Genomic DNA, 19,495 nt, shown 5'->3' with positions numbered 1-19,495 from the left:
ACATAAACAACATTTCCGAGAAGACCATATATGGGCCTCTGGCCATTTAAGAACCCATTCCTCTGAATGAATCAGCCCTCAGTCTGGAGTAATTGCTTTAAGAGGGTGTCATTCTGGTAAAAACAGTGAGAAGGGTGGCAAACACACCCTCGTCGGACCAAAGCCTACTGTTTCCTGCATCCAACAGAGGAACGCCATGAGCTCACTCCAGAGGAGGCAAAGGAAGGTTTCATTAAAGGGAGTCACCAAACACATAGTGCTACACTTTCCATGGCGTTTGCCAGACGCCTAAACAGAGAGGCTTTATTGCTGCGAGCCAGGACGCAGTCATTATTTAACGACAGGGCTCCTGCTCCCCTGGGGGTTTGTGAATGACCACACCCAAACACTGGAACAGGACTGCACCTCAGCTCTCGACTTAGCAAAGGATGGAGTTGTAAACCATTGGCCAAACGCCCTCACAGGCCAAAGGCTAACCACACCGACCGTCTCCGAGCACGGGGAGAATTACTCAGCATGAGCATGTTTACAAATTCTCCCCATTTAGATGACCTCCATGAGTTCAAGCAGTATGAATTTCACTTCCTCACAACACTAAATGACTAAAATATACTGTAAATATGATCAACACCAGTGAGTGACACATGATGACTGAGATTTATGGCTTTTGAGATTCATTTTCAAAATTCACAGCAACGTCAAGACTCAAGAAAGTCACAGTGCGCTGGACGACAAGAAATATAGCGCTTAACTCACAGTAAAACCATAGCTTGTTGTTTTTACATTACTGGTTGTACAGATTAAACACATGAGATATTACGTATTCATTATTAGTTTTAGAGGTGTTGGTAGGAGCTTTTTTCACTTTGGAGGGAGCCAGGCTAGCTGTTTCCCCTGTTTCAAGTCTTTATACTAGGCTTAGGTGATTGCCTCCTCCTGGCCCTCGCTCCAACTTACAGCACACAGATACCAGTGGTATTAATATTGCAGCTCTCTGCAAGAAAACGAATATGAAAATGTTCCAATATATTGAACTACTCCTTTAAGCCACAAAAACTAAACTATGATTCAAGTACTCTGAATTCTGCAAATCTGTGGTAGATGAACTTTGTTGTTTTTAGCAATTATCTACGTAGCTTGCTTACTATTCGGTGTTGTGGAAATGTGTTTTTGTTCCAGTGGGGACTGCGCAAGTAATACCAGTCACAGGCAGTTCAGTGTCGCTTTCAGAGTGGACTTCAACTTTGGTGAGGTTTCTCTTTGTCCTCTTTGCTGTCAGGATTTGTCCTCACCTATCTGTCCTGGCAGCTGTCTTCCCCTGAAGCGCATGCAGATGGTTACGTTGAAGCAGTTCAGGTTCTGCTGGCCCTCGTGGCACTGCGGCACAGAGATGTTGATGGAGACGGGCAGGAAGATGGACACATCCACCGTAATGACAGGCCGAGTTCTACAACCACATTGACCGACACAAGAACACAGCGTGGGAAAGGCTGGACATTAATACCACTGAGAAGTAGAAAGAAATAGTGCAGTGTCACCGATCCGGTTTCTCACCTCAGCAGGACCACACTATCTGACATGAAGGCTCCAATAGTGACATCTGCAACAAAAACATAAACAGGGTTGATTTGGAAAGCCATAAAGAGGATATGATGGGAATGCAACATCTGCTGACAGCACTCATTACACCTGCAAATCCCAAACAATGCACAGAGGTCTTTAACTGTCATGCTGGCTAAGTCTGAATGTCAGCTGTGGAATGCAGTAAACACGATCCCTCTATCACGAGTCTGTGCACTGCTTTGCACAATCAGCATGAGAGTCAGAAACAAATATTTCATACTGTCATCCTTTCCTATTTGATGTTTTCATCTCCCTGATGTGGTTAAGCCTTCATCTATTCTGGTTCGACCTTACCTGCATATCCATTGCTATCCATGTCCACATTGCCGGAGATTGACTGGCCAAACATCTGCAGACCAGGGTTTACACTGCGCCCAGACACTTTCTGTAACAGATGATACCGGCCCTCAAGTTATACATGTGAGCCAACATGGACAAAAGAGAACATTGCATGATTTGTTTTTGCTCTGCGTTTCATTTTCTCAGTTCATTGTCAGACTGCATCTAGTCCTTTTAACGCAAGTTTATTGAAACAAGATAAATTGTGTTAATTAGCGAGCCCTGGAGATGCTGGCAGGTGGATTGCTGTTTCACTCAATCTTTATGCCAAGCTAAGCTAGTCGCCTCCAGGTTCTCGCTCTATACTTCAAAACAGCTCAGTAGTGATGATGTGGCGGCTAAACAGGTGAATTTCAAGATTTAAATACTTTGTAGTCCCTGATAAAAAAGAAGCCCACGAAGAGTGGCCTGCTCTTCATTCAGAGCTATGTGGGGATTCCCGAGGCAACATCACCACCTGCGACTTGACCACAATCCGCTATTTCAACAGCTCGATACACAAGGTGAACGCATGGGTTTCATCAAAATGTAACATTTGCAGGTGAAACTTTAGTGGAACTGCTAGAAATGAGGGGAAAGATAATCAAAATGTAATCCTTTGCTTAGTTCGATAAAACAATCTACATGATATTGGCATGTCATGTGACATGCCATACCATGGAGTATTTGCTGATGATTCCTGTGGCATCCCCATGGTAGATATAAACGGCTCCTCCATAGTCATCCTCTTTAGGGGCTCCTATGGCTACATCTGAGGAGACAAATAGAGGACAAAAGTGTTTCTGTGAAAAGATGGCAGAGAAATGAATGAGCATGTATGTGACTGTGTGTGTTTGTGAATGTGTACAGAAGCTTTCATTAACTCTGGGAAACAAGCTGTTACAGTAAGAGCCTTAATAGACAGTTAAGTGTTGTTAGTGGCCATAAAGACTTGTGCGACCATTGAGAGAGTGGAAACAAGCCTATAAAGTGCTGGCAAGAGCACTGAAACAATGTCTCCTTATCCCATTTGCACAGAAACTCCACATATAAACTTTCTTTTTATAGGCCAAAACACTTCCAGGCCATGTGGTGCAGCATACCAAAGCAGAAATGGTAAACAAATGGCACTCTTTTTTTGTTGTTGTTGTAAATATCTCACAATGATTAACTCATTATGTAGAGGTAGAATTAAACAAGTAATGTTTTCTTGTGTGTATTCTGATTTCTACAGTAGTTCTTTCAAATGAAATAGTAGCAGTTAGGTTGTAAATAATAGATTGTCAGTCGGCGAGCAAGTCTGGCTCTTTCGTCACTCAAACAGCGACGAGTTACAGGATGAGTTATGATTCCCAGCTGCCATCTTTCTCTGCACACACACACGCGCACACACACAAATAGAGACGTTGTGCCAGGCTGCAAGCCTCGAGGCGTATCTTGCACGGAGATGAATCCAGGCAGCAGCTCCCGGCCTCGAGTGGGAGATGGACGCCAAGTCGAGCTCTCAAAGCCAAGCCAATGCGAGTGCCAGGAAAACAGACAGTGTAAATGTCTGTGTGTGTGTGTGGATAATTTAGTTTGCATCTGGATGACACACGATGCACACGAGGGTGAGAGAAGGCAATACTTTCTAAAGAGCCCTCTCGCCGCAGGGTAATGAAAACAGAGCGTCTGTGAAAATGACGGCTTTTGTTGCACCTACTGAGACTCTCAAACAGCCAACGATTGCTTGTGGGCTGATGTGGGGAGCATAAACTGTGTGAATTTATTACTCACCAGATGACAGAGGAAAGTTTTGTTTCATGACTAAAGCAAAATGTCACTCTAAGAGCAATGAATGCTATTTAAAGGGTTTGCCATTGCTTGGATTTTAGATGATTGACCACTTGTGGACCATTACAAGACCCCCATATGGGTTATGACCGCTCACTAGGGGCTCCAGTGTTGCAAACGGTTTATATGCACAGAGATAGTTAAGTGGTTAAAGGACAATACCAGTACGTTGGAATTTAAAGACCTCCTTTTTGTTGCATTTCAGGACTCTCTGGCATCTGAGGCACAAGAGGAAATGAATATGTTTTGTTTTGGTTTGCATTGCAGAAGCTGATTCATAAGGATCATTTTAAAGACTCTTCTCTTAATGTATCACTATACACAAAAACAATTTAACTTCAAAAATAACAATATAACAAGTGGATACTACGTCAAGCAGGTTTTACTGCAAGTTGCTGCAAGTTTCACATCACAGTGAACTAAATTAAAAACAGTGGCTGCCATGCAAATTAAGAAGTTGTGGCATGGTTGTAAAAATGGTCAAGACAACTGTACAACACAAGTTAATTATGTTTAATGGACTGAAACACGTTACACATCCAGTGTGGTCCTAGTATGTTAGTGGTTCCCAACCTTTTATGGTTTTTGACCCCTGAACGGAAACCAGTGCCTTGTGACCTCTTGTCACAAGTTTCAGATGCCTTTCAGTTCAACTTCTCAGGTTGTGTTATTGAATTACTATTTACAGCGACTATTTATACAGCGGTAAAACCAGCAAGTAAGTGGACACTGTTTGTAATAAAACATCTTTATGGATTCATGCATGCAGTTTCGAAATGTTACCACTACTCTGTTATTACTGTACTGACCTTGATATCCATCATCATCTATGTCTCCGATTGCGGTAATGCATTCTCCAAAGTGTGCATTGAAAGCATTGTCACCACTCAAAACTCCTTCTTCCTCCATCACCCCCTGAAAACAGAAGCAGGCAAGATAACGTCAGTAAAGAGATGTCCTACCGTAGACTGCTGCAGTGAAATTATTGCAGCGCTCCGATAAAATTCTTTGGCCACGACTGCAGTTAGTTGGCTTTTATCCAAAACAATTTAACAACCAAACAGTCAACTTCCCCGCAGTAACTCATAAATACAAAACGTACAAACAGAGGTCCTAGTCTTGGTCGGTTAAATTATTTCACAGCCGAGCTTCACACTGCTCCACTGTTTTCTTTTTCAAATTTCATGACAATAAACATGGTCAGAAAGAAATCAAACATGAGCAAATCTAAAAATTGACACTACAGACAATAACAACAGTATGGAAATGTTCAGAGATAGTGGACACACTGGAGTAAAATAAATCAGCAGGTTATGGTTCCTGCTGAACCACGAATCCCACTCACATTGCCCTTGCTGAGGTACACAGACACCTGGCCCTCATCCCGGAGCTGGCTGTGCATGGGTGCCCCCACCAGCAGGTCCGACAAGCCGTCCTGGTTCAGATCAACTGCACACAATGAGGAGCCAAAGTAAGAGCCCATCTGGAACCAAGCCGAGCCACAGAGCAATGGGTCAGATCACAGACACTCCTTCAGTTCATACCATTGACATACGATTCACGCTCTGACTGGATTCACCTCCCCTTTTATATATATCTATACCAGCATTAAAGCCACCCTGACTTCCTTTTGTTTACTCTGAATGGAAAGCATTAGCTACCTCCCTGGCTTTGCTTTCTGGCAAGCGTGTTCCTTCTTTAAATCTCTGTTGCTGTCTAAACACTTCAGGCAGACATAAACAGTGTAGTTCTGACAACAAAGCAATCAGAGTAGCCGGTTGCAACAAATCACAACAATCTCTGAGGCAGATCAGGTTAAATCAAATATGGTTGAATAGTATAACAATGGCCTCAAAGCATTATATGTAATTCAATGATTAAAAACAGGACTGCCAGAGACCACTGGAAGAATACCACATCCGGGCTCATACCATTTTCCCTGAGGCTTGAAAGCTCTTCACCAAAGACCCACCGTCGATTTTGAAAATGTAAACCTGTGCGGGAGAAAAGCAAATCAGTGTAGCAAGCAACACGAGATGACTTAAATTCAAACAGCTGGAAATAAGACAGAAGAAGAAGTGCCTACTTTTCCACTGCCGCTGTGCTGAGGCGCCCCTGCAGCGATGTCTATTACATTAGGAGAGGAGAAGTGTCCAGCAGTCACAGCGTAGCCTGGAAACAATCATCCGTTGCAGCACATTTTCACTTGTATTTTTAACATTCAACACAATAACCCTCATTAACAAGCTCTTACCAAGGTAGCTGTATCTGTGGGAGTCAACGTCTTCTTTGTTCGGGCTGTAGAAAGAGTCAGACGTCAGGTTGTACACCTTGATCGTCCCAGTCCAGTAGTACGACCCCGGTGCCCCCATCACCACCAGCTCCTGAAAATGAAAAAATCACATTCATTCACCCTCTTCTGCACATCTATAGCCTGCTGAAGAAAAGAGAAAAAAAATGCTGCTGGGTGAATGTATGGTTAACCAGTGGCCACAGACTGGTTTGTGTTATCTGCTCTCAACCACACAGCCAGATGGCGTGCCAGCTGAAGGGGCCTCCTTTGATGTGATGAGGAATTCACAGTCCAGGAAGAATTGACAGCTGTAAAATGAGTTGTTCACAGCTTTTTGTTGTGATGCTCCACGGATATTAAAGGGACCAGAGCACGGCAATTAAGACGCTCTGCTTCCCTAGAAGTGTAGCCATTGTTCGCTGAGTCCTGGTTTTCAAACCTGACAGTGTGTCGTCTGTCTCAGAGGATGTGTGTAGTCGCCTGACATGGTAAGGACCTCACTCAGCAGTGAATAGCCCCTGTGCTGTGGTCTCAAACATCTGGGCACCATGGTTCAGACAAGGATAAGGTTGAACAGTTGGACATCTTTTCTTTAAATTCTTCACATTCTTTAAAGCGGGGTTGTTCAACTGCTTTTACAGATCAACACTGACGTCCTCAGTCTGTGAAAAAAGTGGGTTTGATGATGTTCTTTTAGATTTTAAAACAGTAGCGTTATTGTAGAATCCAATGTTAATGGAATATTTTCTTGGCTAAAGCCATAAGGTTTCGCTTTTAGTGTTATTTAAAGCTTTCACATGATGCCGACTAAAAAAAACTGACACACACACACAAAAAAACAACTTAATGTTGTGTTTTTTATCTGAGTTTACTCATAAAATCATGAAATAAATTCCTAAAACATGATGTCATACACTACTTTAAGTGTTCATAATAGCCGTGAACAACATTTTCAAAGGCTCTTGAAACACATCAAGTCAAAGAAAAGTTAGCAGGCAGGTCATGTGAAATGATCCCATTTTAGTATCCGTGACAGGAAAAACATTTGGGTCCGTTAAATGTCAGAAAATAGTGAAAAAAATGTTCATTAGTTTCCCACAGCTCAAGGGTTCAAAAGTCTTGTTTTGTCCGTCAGTCCAAAACCCTGAAGATATTCAGTTTGCAATGATATACAGTCGAGAAAGGCAGCAAGGCCTCACCTTAACGAACCACAGAATGATTGGAGTTTCTCACTTCTCAACGATTAATAAATGTTCAAAACAATAATTTTCTGTTGACTGACTAATCGATAAGTTGTTTGGGGCTCTGGTAGAGTTGCTTGAGATTTGCGCCAGTCTAACTAGAAAGCTGAAACAATGTTATTTAACAAAGTTAAAACAGAAAAAAATCTAATTACATAAGATTTTCATCAGACTCTTTCTCACCAGTAAGAATGGTTTCACCCTGAGGGCGCCGCTGTGCTCCAAAGACACATTGTTAAGTCCCTTACAGTCCACTGTACTTAACTGTATGTGCCAAATTGAGCGTAACTGTAATTCGAGACTTGAAAAGGTCCTTTGCAGAACATGCCGCTCACGGACAACATCAGGAAATACTTATATTGCTAGCGTACAGCAAACAAACTGTCTAAACTGGTCAAATTCAAAATTCAATGTATTCCTCATTTGCACATTTTTGTGAATATATATTTTTTGCTCAAATGCATTTACATGTTAAATCTATTTGTCCTGCTTACTGCGGACGGCTTCTAGACGGCTTACAGATAAGCAAGATACAAAAATGTATTGTTAACCCAAGGATGATGTCATATGTTGATACAAAACTCTTGAGCATCTATGCTAGTATAGAGTGAAGGAAACTTGTATTTTCTTATACAAGTTTTATCTTGTGGAACCACACCAGGTCAGGTGAGGTTGCTGTATCTTCCTATGGAAACATAAGCTAACAGTTATCAGCAGTTAGTCAGCAGAGGGCTGGCTGCTTTGATACAAGTACACATGCACTGTATATCTGACTGAAGAATGTTCCACATCATTTAACTTCTAAAACAATTTGGGGTGAAACTTCCCCCTCAGTTACATATACGTATAATGTCTCTGCTAATTATCTAGCCTACTAGAGAGTCAAAAAAAAGGTCTTTGAAATGTGTGATAATGTTAACGGATATCATGGAATTAAGTGAGAAAATGAGAGACAGTATAAGATAAATAAGAGTTTTCCACCATGAATGTCCGAGACACACTACACCCTAAGAACCTATCTCCCTATTTGCTATTAAAATAATTGATACAACATTTGATTAATCAATTTATTGAAATTATGGATTAAACAAATACGTGCAAAAAGTATCTCTGCCAGGTCCCAAATAGAGTTAAGGCAGCGTCTTGTGGTTTGAGCATCTGGCATTATAATTTAACACCTACATAGCATATAGGGAAGATGGCCCCTGTGGCCTTTAGTAAAAGAGGAAACCCTATCTCAACTTGCTATTTGTATTTTATGAGAGTTGTCTACTTCTCCTTTTATTTTTATTTCTATGATGAGTTCTATTGTCTATTGATCTATTGTTACAGCAGAGAAGCATTAAAACTTAAAAAGTAGGTATGTCAGAAGGGATAAGACTATGAGAACTGTGTTGTCCAATGATTAAAGAACGATCTGTTGTATACCTTATATGGACCCAGAGGTTGCAGAAAGCGCAAAAGAGAAGGGTACAAGAAGGAGGAGACAAGAAAGGATCGGGGACTTTTTTGGCTTAGGGCTTCTGGACGAGCTTTTGGGTGCTTTTGAGCTTTTTGAGAACTTGGTACATTTGAGATCTTGTATGATCTATTATTTCATTTTTGTAACCTTTTGTAAAAAAACAAATAAAACTGGTTTGTATTTTGTGCATTCCAACCAAAGTCCAGTGTTGCTCATCTGTGGTGGGGCCCTCGTAGTCTCCTCAAGAGAAGAGTGCTCTTCCCCTGGGATAGGCTGACAGCAGCACATGTACTAGACATGTGATCTGAATGACATTCATGTTACAAGCTAAGGTTAGGATGGTGTTGTTCATCATTGTCGTGATTTACTAACTTGGTTGGCTCCGATTGATATTGAAGCTCTGCTAATGTATCATATGTGATGTTGCAGTGTTGGTTGATAGTGTTTAGACATTAGCTGAGGTGTATTAGGAAACAATAGGGGTTAGATTGGTATCTAAATTAGGGGTGTTAGGGCCAGGGTCCTGAAGCTGCCCTCAATAACCGAGCGAGGTTCCCAACCACACGGGGTTCCTCCTGCAGCGGTGGCCCTTTAGAGCGGGTTCAGCCTGGAGTACATCCAGTCCTCCCACACCTATTACACACACACACACACACACACACACACCTAAATCCGTTGATATCCAGTAGTCGGGAAGGCCGACGTTTTTAGCCTGAAATAAGTGATACGACGGTGGCCAGTGGTATTAAGTTATCCTGGTTTTCGCCTCCCTAAGCAGGCTAAGACAGTCTTGCATGTAGATTGTGGGGGGTGCGTTCGTTACCTAGGTCAGAGGTTATTGAACAAGCCGTCTTCCAGCGCTTCAAGAGCACGGGGAGGGGTTTGCCAAAATTTTGTTATTGCATTTGAAGACGTGCTCAGTTTACCAAACAGTGAATTGACCGATGAGGTGCCATGATTGTCCAGGCGACAGAGTTTGGATGACAACCAGCGACGAACACAACAAGAGTATTATACAGATTAAGAAGACGAACAAGGACTGTTACTGACCTCCGTGAAAACTCCCGCTATCCCGGCTTGGCACGAGCCGTGCTCTTCCCCATACTTCTGCTTATAGTCTGTAAGAAAAAACAAACCACAAATTATTTCACTGTGTGCTTGAGCCAGCATTTACTGGAGTTTTTCCTGCATTCCATATGGAACTAGTCAAAGTCCCAGTCCTATCCACGAGGAGTCTGGGGCTAGAACACAGCCTGGGCGAAGGGGTGCAACACCACATTCAACAAGAAGACCTTTTACTTGGAAGGGGGACACACTGCTCTCAGGTTACAAAAATATTGAGCTTGGATCTGTGCAAAATGCAATATCAATACGGTCCCATGCACGGCGTGCCTGGCTTCTCCACAACTGACGGCAACGAGAGACACAAGGAAGTGAAATCCTGACCTGGGAGACCAATTAAGGTTTAAAACGGGCTTTGATAAATAGCTGTGAGTCACATATCAAAACATATTAAGAACACATTGGCATGAGTCAGCTTATACAGTACTTTCATTTTTTAATGGAACTTGATTTTTAGTGTAGACAGTGCGTGAAGAAAGTTACCTGCAGCACAAATGGATTGGATTCACTACAATCATAACAAAATGAGCTTTCTCTATCTTGCAAGCAAATCTTTCCTTAAAAGCACCTGATTTCTAGAAAAGCCAAAAATTCTGTGCTTGAAAATTGTTGGCGTAATTAAACCTTTAAGAAAATGTTTTTCTTTCGCAAAAAGGTGTGTAGGGAATACAAGCTCTCCATCTCCACCGGACACATGCTCATATATTTGGCTTAACAAACCCCTCAATAGCAGAAGCTGGCTCTTGCCAAAGTACTTGTGTTGGGCTGAGGAAGAGAGATCACACCAATCAGAGGTCAGAGAGATCACGTGCTGATAAAATGTAACCACAGAAAAAGGATAAACAGACCAATTTATTCTTTTTTTTGTTATGGAATAAATCTCCAGGCTTTTAAAAATCAATGTAAGACGGAAGATTACACTTTAGATGCTCACAACTCCACACTGAGGCCATAACCTTGGTCTTTGCTTAAATTTAAGGGGTTACGAGGCAGAAAGGGTTGGGAGCCACTGGACTAAACCCATAACCAGCAACGCATTTGATCTTTCCCAGTGTCTGCGTCTGCCTAATGTGAGAGGCTGATATGGGTTCAAATGTGTGCGCTGACTGTACCTTCATAGCAAGGGATGAGCGGCTTCGTCCCGCCCTGGAGAGTGGGAGGAATGATGGAGCAGTATCCATGTGGAAGGATGTGCTCTGAGTCGTAGTAGACATTTTTCCAGCGGTGAGCACAGGCCTGCGAGAGAAAAGCAGGAACGGAGAACAAATTCAGACACATGTTTATGCAGTAAACACAAACACTTCAGACTGCATGCAGGCGTTCCTTCAGCCACGCTGATTGTTTAAGCCCCTTCCTCGCTGGGCTGGAGTCAGTGTGTCTCTGCGGCTGTCAAATGATCGTCAATAAGAGGGGGTAGTAAAGCCCATCCATAGCTCTGACCGTAAGAGCCATGGTCTGTGGTGTGAATATCTCATCTGCAGCGTGAGATCTGTGTTTCCTAAGCATCATTTAACATGCAGCAAGAAGATCTTCGCCTCGACATTTGTCTTTTAAAAGTTGTAATTTCAAAAACAGGCTCCTCCTTGCAGGCAGCTGGAGAAGCCAAAAGTTCAGACAGTGGATCAAAAGACATAGAACAAACTCCCACTTTATTATGCCGCTGCTGAAAAGTCGGGGTACATTTCTACAGCGGACAGTGAGTAATTCTCAAAACAATATTTTGCCGCTGTGTTTTTCAAAATAAAACATTCCACAGATCGATAAGCAAACAGGATAATATAGACTCGATTTCAAACTCTGGCACAAATCAGGCCACATAAATGTGTAAATGTGGTAATAATTTAGCACCCTGGGGGGATGGTGGTGGAGCTCCTGTGGCTCTGGGGACAGATCTGGACGCCTCTGTGCAGACAAAGTTCACTTCATTTCCCCTCGCACTGTTTAACTCCTCCCCCCCCCCAACTCCCCCAACTCCCACGCACACATATAGCCAATCTAAATGAATACAAGAGCTCGGCAGATTGTGGGCACACACAGAGCGTCAGAAGATGCCGCGTTGAGAAACACTTGTGTTTCAAAGGACGGCTTGGACAACAGCAGCAGCAATACCAGCATGAACTAAAGAAAAGATCAATCAGCTGATACAAACACAGCAGAAGGAGCTCTCGGAGCAACTGTTTTGTCGAAGGAGCAAAGAAGGCTTTTATGGTTGGAGTCCGTACTGTTGTCTTGTTCCTGTTCGGGTTCACTGGTCACAAACAAGGCCTTCACTGAAAGCGCAGGTGAAATCACCACTGTACACATCTGCCAAGCAGCCATTTCCCTCCTGTTGCACAGAAACCTGAGTCCATTTAGATGAGATAAAAAAAAAAAAAAAAAGCAACACAGCAACACGTGGCAGAAAGTCACCTTTCTTTTATCATATTCCCGTCTGAAAGGCCAAAGAGTGTGCAGCTACAAGCATCATGTTACCAAAAGACTGACAACTCCAAGAACTTTGGGGTCATGGTTTGAAAATCATGCCAATACATTCCACTGAGGTATAAAAAAAATGGACTAAAGACAAACATATTGAAAGTAATAGAGGTTTAAAAGGCCAAGCAGTTATCTGGACGTCTGTATGCGGAGGAATTATTGTGATTTGCTTGGCTCCCGTAGGAGGAGGTCAATCAACGACAGGTATTCAAACACACACCTGTCTTGAGTGTTTCAAGAGCTGCCCGGCCCACCAGTGACCTTCAAACCGTTCAGGAAGGCTGCTGGTTCCCTCGCTACCCACCGCAGGGGACTGGGGGTTAACGTTTAATGAAAGGCTGCCCTTGGACGGGACCACCGCAGAGGGACTGAAGCCTAAACAAACTCTGCCAGCTGCCCTATGATCTCTGTGCAAATACCCAGCCGAGCACCTCTGGGATTAGCACCACTAGTCAGTCTTAGTTTCTCTAAATCCCTATCCCATTTGTTATAAACAACATTCCACTTTTGACAAACCCAGTTCCACTGACTCATCCAGCCCCAAACACGAGGTAGATGTTTCACAGTATTATGTAACCACTCAACAGTTTCCAAATCTGTCTGACTTCAGCTGTTACTCCAGCTTTGAATATGCAAACAAACTCGAAGTTCATTTTTGACTTATGCAAGTCAAAGCTTGTGAGCATGTAACACAGAATGGAAGGAAAGGCCGTTTTCATTTAAGGAGGGTTGTAATGTTGAGACCAGCTGTGGTTCAACAGTGTGGTTCACGGTAAGACATCAGCAACAATGATGTCGGTCTAATATGGTCTGCTTTTACGAGTGTACATGGTTCGCATTAAACAATTTGGGGAGGTGAGTGCGCGGTGCGTCCCTGAACTCACCAGTATTTTGCCATTGGCTCTGTCCTGGCGGGCCAGGCTGACCCCCATCCACTCGTCGTCCCTGTCTCCCTGGCACGTCTTCCCACACGACTCTCTCGGCTTGTTTCCTGAAAGACAACGAGAGCAGTTTCTGCAGACGTTGAGTCATCGGGACGGAGGTTTTCTTGGGGCAAATAACTTGCTAACTTGTCAGCCATTTTCAGCTCTTTGCGTTCTGTGTTTCAGTCTTCACTTCTGCTTAATGTGTGTGGGATGTTTACACGGGTTTAAATGCTGTATAGATTGTACAGCTGTCAGCAGCCAATTTTACTCAAAGGAAAAAAATCTGTTATTACATTAAGGAAGAGACCAAAGACGTGATTTTTTAGGTTGCTGTCAATATTAATATTTGAGTGTTAAACAAGTCAAAGATGCATACTGCTTTGTAATGCTATATACATATGTGCATAGTTAGAAGAATAAAGCCAAAAGAAAGTAAATCACACTTCAAAATGTCAGGGACAACTTTTTAACAGTCACACTCTGACATAATAGATCACTGTTTCCCTTCCCCGAGTTTATTCTCTTTCTTCCTGCAGACAACTGATTCAGCACAATGGCATGCAGCTGTGTAGCATGTAGTGTGTCAGTGTGTGTTGTGTGTTCCCAGAGGCCCGTCAGAGTTCAGCTCCTCTGGTCCATGTGGCTCACTGAGCACCAAGCAGCACACGCTCACTGTGATGATGTATGTTTTTTATGGTGACACACTGACTGAGCACAGAGTTAATATTAAAGCTACTCCTGCACCCCGGCTTTGGGGGGGGGGTTTGAAGCTCAAATGTTTGGCTCACATGCTTGGAAAATATTAGTAGAAGCTAAATCATATTTATCAAAAATATTTATGGACCTCTGCACACAGAGCCCTCTTGTCTTTTGGATGTCTCCAAAAAGCAAGTTCAGAACCAGAAGAACAAATGTCGCACTGTTAAGAGCAGTATAAAGCCGCATTATTCTGATAAAACAAAACAGATGCTTGGGGGAGTTTAGGCAAAGAGAAGAAAAAGCTGCAGGAAGGCTCAATGCGTGTGTGGACTGTACCACCAGATAGTGAACTTTTCTATTGTTTGAGGGTGCATGTGTTGGCTTGAGGTTGCAGTAGAGTTTGTCAATGATCTCATATTTATGCTGCAGGCAGTGGGGACTGACCTCTTCCCAGATCCATCTCTGTGCAGCGGCGCTCTGGGTTGCTGTGAACTCGACACTTATATACAGCTCCAGGAGAGTGCACAGAGCTACTGTAGGTTGAGTTTGCCCTTGGAGCCCCTACTATAAGCCTGCAGAAATGAGGAGAGGATAGAGGATGGGACAAACACCTTACAGTGTCTTTAAAATGTGCCACTAAAACCTGGAAATAAAAGAAAATCTTTTGCAAGCAGAAAAAGTCACAGCGCCAACAGAAATGGCGTTTCATTGAGAATAGTAAGAATGATTGTTTTGCATGCATTGGATGTGGATGCAGCCTGAGCTCTAGAGACCCTCAAACATTTGCTTCAAAAGTACAAACTCCGTGCATCATTGACAGAATATTTCAACATTTCCAGTAAAACATGGGACTCACCAGCGTGTGCTGTCATGATAATGCTCCAGCACAGAGTAGCCAAAAAAACTTGAATTTGGTCCGCGAAACACCAAAGGATGTTCTAGATCTATATTGTAAGAATAAGCCACTGAAATAGAGAGATAAGCATAAAAAACATGTTGTACTCCCGTTTTGTGTCTCCGAGGAGTAGCCATCTCTTGGCGCATCATGCGTAATAACGCGGTTAAAGCGTCCAAAAAGAAGAAGGGGGAAAAAATAATAAGGGGAAATTGTCAGCTCCTCAGTGCTCAAACTGTTACAAAAATATCTTTCAGTTATACTTTCCTGGTCTAACGCAGCGTGAAGGCTGTGATAGCAGGAGGAAAGTTTAACGGTCCGGTAAATAACGGTGCGTCAGCTTCTCTCCATTCTGTGTCAATTTGAGAAAGTTGCTGCTCGCAGGCTCCCTGGCCGTGGAGATAAATGCGGTCACTTGCGTCAAGTTAGCAAGGGGTAGCCGGGACACGACCGGATGAACCAACTTTTAGTCAAAATAAAAGCATCACCGCCGATCGAACTGCTTAAACAAGTCTTGGAGGCCAGCGAGGGTTTTAATGTGACAGGTGAAACCGGAACGCGTGTTTTCACTCTGGTACCCTGACACTGGTAACGCGGTCATGGAGAGACGCGGATGGTTTTGAGGCGCGAAGCATCACATTTCATCCGTGGGCTTTGGGGACTCCACTTACCTCAATTGAGCGATGAGAGCGCACTGCTGCCATCTAACGTTTTCCAGTAACAATGAACAGTGTAACGCCCTCATTAGTATATATTTTAAAAGCTTTCATTTCAATGAGAAGTTTATTGATTTTACTTATTGGCACAAAAATCCCCAGGGATATTGCAATTCCTTTTTAAAGTCAGCACAATTAGAAAAAGACATGAGTAAACGGTTGTAATATAAGGAATTCAAAGCTTCTAATAAGAGAGCTTTTGTTGCAAAATTTTACAAAATAAAAACCCACTCGTATATGGTTTCTGGAGACAAATCATCTTAATACATTATATATAACAGCAGTACTTCCCAATACGTGTGACGGGTGTCCCTTTAAAGCAAAAGCAATGTCTATTTGCAACCCAATCACCAGTTGTGTCCGGTCAAACAAATACCGATTTAAATTTCCTTGTTTAATTTAAATACCTTTTACAGTCCTCACGAAACAAACTATCAAGATTTACAATAAAAAGGCAAAGATTAAATGAGTCTGAATATTGTGTGGTGGAAATATTTTTGCTTCTGCTTCTCTCATTTCTTAATCTTCTGGCAAACCCCTCAATTTATCTTTGCAAAGCCTTGTGGGGGTCCCGAGCTCTAAGGTTTGAACCGATATTACACTGTAATATATACACTGTGCAATAACATGTACATATCATTTTATTGTCACATGTATGGCTAAGCACACTATATATAATCTAGCAAAATGGTCCAATATAAGTAGAAACTAACAATCTGACCTGTAACAGGCTGGCTATATATGTTCAAAGTTTCAAGTCAACTTCCCTGTATTTGTCAACACACTTGACCAATAAAGTTTATTCTGATTCCCATTAAATGAGGGTTTCAATGGTCTAACACCTGTGTGTCCTTCATATGAAAATATGCACGTGTCCATTTCTACAGGATGTTATGATAGTTTATCCTCTGTCAGACAGACCAAACAATTAAAACCAGGTAATGAGATAAGCTATTGGATTTAACACGTACCTTAAGATACTGAATGGCAATAAAGATACAGGAGTGACAAAAGGAGTTCAGTAAATAAGATTTATTTTGTTAATCTGAAAATGTATAGCAAGTCATATAGTGCCCTGTAGTACAGTCTTAATTATCATAGTACAATTTACAGTTTGTGTGTCTCTATGTCAGTGTAGTGACAAAATATAAAGCATAGAAAAGCTGTGTTAAACAAACAGGGTCCACAGGTATACCTTAATGTGGTGCGGGTGCACAGTTAAAGGGTCGTTTAACAGAGGAAGTGATGCAGACAACAGCACAACACAGAAACCTAGAAATCAACTGACCCTTCAGCAGTAATAAGTGATCATTATATCATTTATTGCACAAGCCAATCTGTATAAAGATATTCTAAAACAAAAAGAAAACACTTTCACTTCATCTAAAACGTATAAATTAACAAACTTAATTTCAGAATAAAAGTAGATTCATGGAAGATTTGTGTTTCTGGCATATTCTCTAATTCCCTCATACCATTAGATTATACTCAAGCATACCTCACCACACACACAAGCACACACGCCACGCTTATGCCCCTGTGTGCTCAAACACACATATATACAAACACCAACACACACATAAAATAAAAAGAAACGCAGAAAGAAGGGCTTGATCAAATCCATGATAGTCTTCCCCTTCAGCAGCAGCAGATCTTCATCCATAAATACCCAAATCATTTACACGCGTAACCAAGGCTGTGGAGGTACAGATAGGAAATCAATTAATCATCCAATCAGCGATGAAGAATTGTATGTCATGTGTGTTTAAGGGCAAGAGGACTGAGGGGACTTTAGTGAGTGGAAGTATCCTCATAAGGTAAACGGATGCTTACAGCTGCTTTTGAGTCTTCTTTGTCCAAAACCTTTTGCGCTTGGTCTGGAGAAAACTTCAGCATGGAGGTAATCACTTTGGCCATCGTCTGTGGATGAGGATCAAGCAAGCAAACAAACAAAGAATAAATAAATAAGCTTGACAATACGATATTAAAAAAAAGAAAAGAAGAGACTAGCTACCTTTGACACCATGACCTGTAACAATGGAGCTTGTTCTTTGACAATTAAAGCCCAACAAACATTTAAAAAGAATCAAGTCCAGGCCTATCTACCAGGGTGCATGCCTTTCCCCATAAACACGAGGGATAATCAGAAACAGGGCCGCTGTGTAGGAAACCTAACCGCCCAACACTAAACAAGGCCAGCATGTCTTTAAATGGCAAATCTGCGTCATGCAAGATGTGTATGCTAGCAGGCAGCCTGGGGGGACATCCTCCACGCCGGGGTGGTCTGCCATGCTGCCATAAAGACTAACTGTTTGCCGAGGAGCTGGGACAGTCCCGCTGACTTTAGGACCATGTCAAGCACTGTTAATCATAGATATCGCTGGTTGTTATACCCAAGAAGACTGGACACACCGTGACTTTTATACGACGTTCTAAACGCTAACCATCTGCAACATGAAAAACAGAATTTAAACATTTCCTGAAGAAGCATCAAGCGCTTGAGCGTTGACTTATTGCTAATGTAGTTCCTGGTGTTTTCACAGTCAACCAACCAAGATAGAGACAGATATTCAATATCTGACATTCAGTAATATTAGTAAATAGGAACTAAAAAAACTGAAAATTGAAGCATATAAAACAATCACACGTTTTTAAAGTATCATAATGCAAGAAAATAAAAGGCATACTTTTGTTTCCCGTCCCATCATGTATTCAAACAACACCTTCCTCAGATACTCCGTCTCTGTAGGTGCACTGCTGTTGTATGCCGGTTCTGTGAAAACAAGCAAAAACAGCCATTTAATCATCCGAAACCTGGTCAGCCACACAATGACGCATAATCAACAGGTCTCTCTGGTAAAAGAGATGCTGTAACTCATGAGACTTACTGCATAAAAACAGCAACAAATAAATAAATACAAATAAAACATTGCTGAGAGATCTAAATCAGGACACATTTTTTAAAACTTGTCTGGTTTTAAAGTCAGACAAACATACAACTATGCCTGTCACTGTCAAACGCTCCAGCTGACTTCTGACACGTCATAAAAGAACAACAACCCAGAGCATCATGTTTGTGTTAGCAACCATATACACAGAGCCACTTTCTGCACAGGTATGGGCTCAAATTAAGCAGCAACTATAAGCACAGGAAAGAACGGCAACGCTCAGCATGATCACACTAATACCACAAGAGTCAAAGAATGAACGCTCTACTTCCACGCCCAAAGCTATAACGCCACCATGCCTCTAACAACTATGAATGGGAAACTGTGCTATAGGGCTGGTAACACTTAAGACGACTGCTTCTACCACTGAAACACCCCCATCGGGTCTTCAGTACAGAACAACGCCCACTTGGCCTGCGCCTATCTGGGATTATCATTCAAACGAAGCTGAATGCCGCTGCATTGACCTGGAGAGACCGTGCGATTAGAGGAGAGGAAGTGGTGATAGAGAAGTCTTTGATGTCTTGTGTGAGGTTACTGGGTCACCAATAAATCCCACAGCCTTTGTCCTCCTGACCCCATGTTGATCCAGCGGAGCCGACCGCCCCGCCCCACATGAACCCATCTCTAAACAGCCCTCTGAAGGGCCCTTCTACCTGAAAACCTCTGTTCTTTAAGAAGATTCATAACGAGTGAAAGATGCTCTCACTGATGAGTACTGTAATCCAAAGTAACAGGCCAGCATAGGTACCGTATGTGTGTTGTAAGTAGTGGATTTGAGAAGTAAAAGTCTGTGTGGGAAATGTGAAGACCAAAATCTGCAAAACCCATTAAATCCAACGATGGGGTCTTCACCGCCCCCTTGTCTGACAGCAGATTCTCTTCATTACACCAGCAGGGAAGCTCTAAGAGGAGGGTCCAACTCACTCAATCTCCCCCATCTC

At 42.4% G+C, this 19,495-nt stretch overlaps 2 protein-coding genes across 6 annotated transcripts in view; both read right to left on the bottom strand.

Annotated features, from left to right (window-relative positions):
• The window catches only part of itga9 (integrin, alpha 9), a 46,880-nt gene extending 31,581 nt beyond the window's left edge, over positions 1–15,299 (bottom strand). Inside the window, exons 1-14 of the mRNA XM_031871766.1 lie at positions 14,849–15,299; positions 14,437–14,564; positions 13,252–13,358; positions 11,005–11,128; positions 9,821–9,888; positions 6,029–6,158; positions 5,861–5,946; positions 5,706–5,768; positions 5,120–5,257; positions 4,584–4,689; positions 2,619–2,713; positions 1,918–2,008; positions 1,555–1,600; positions 1,293–1,447 (exon numbers count right to left, since the gene is read on the bottom strand). Coding sequence (XP_031727626.1) covers positions 1,293–1,447; positions 1,555–1,600; positions 1,918–2,008; positions 2,619–2,713; positions 4,584–4,689; positions 5,120–5,257; positions 5,706–5,768; positions 5,861–5,946; positions 6,029–6,158; positions 9,821–9,888; positions 11,005–11,128; positions 13,252–13,358; positions 14,437–14,564; positions 14,849–15,039 — 1,528 coding nt within the window. The 5' untranslated portion in view covers positions 15,040–15,299. The remainder of the gene's footprint in view (positions 1–1,292; positions 1,448–1,554; positions 1,601–1,917; positions 2,009–2,618; positions 2,714–4,583; positions 4,690–5,119; positions 5,258–5,705; positions 5,769–5,860; positions 5,947–6,028; positions 6,159–9,820; positions 9,889–11,004; positions 11,129–13,251; positions 13,359–14,436; positions 14,565–14,848) is intronic.
• A 1,604-nt stretch (positions 15,300–16,903) lies between these two features.
• The window catches only part of golga4 (golgin A4), a 20,817-nt gene continuing 18,225 nt past the window's right edge, over positions 16,904–19,495 (bottom strand). For all 5 annotated transcript variants that reach the window (XM_031871692.1, XM_031871702.1, XM_031871711.1 and 2 more), the window contains 3 exons: positions 18,291–18,376; positions 17,437–17,523; positions 16,904–17,299 (listed from right to left, as the gene is read on the bottom strand). In XM_031871692.1, the coding sequence (XP_031727552.1) occupies positions 17,282–17,299; positions 17,437–17,523; positions 18,291–18,376 (191 nt within the window). In that variant the 3' untranslated portion in view covers positions 16,904–17,281. The remainder of the gene's footprint in view (positions 17,300–17,436; positions 17,524–18,290; positions 18,377–19,495) is intronic.

This window comes from Anarrhichthys ocellatus, unplaced genomic scaffold (genome assembly GCF_004355925.1).
Source record: "Anarrhichthys ocellatus isolate YVR2014 unplaced genomic scaffold, GSC_Weel_1.0 scaffold3, whole genome shotgun sequence".
NCBI lineage: Eukaryota > Metazoa > Chordata > Actinopteri > Perciformes > Anarhichadidae > Anarrhichthys > Anarrhichthys ocellatus.
The sequence above is the reverse complement of the archived record's forward strand: the minus strand, read 5'-3'. Positions and strand labels throughout refer to the sequence as shown.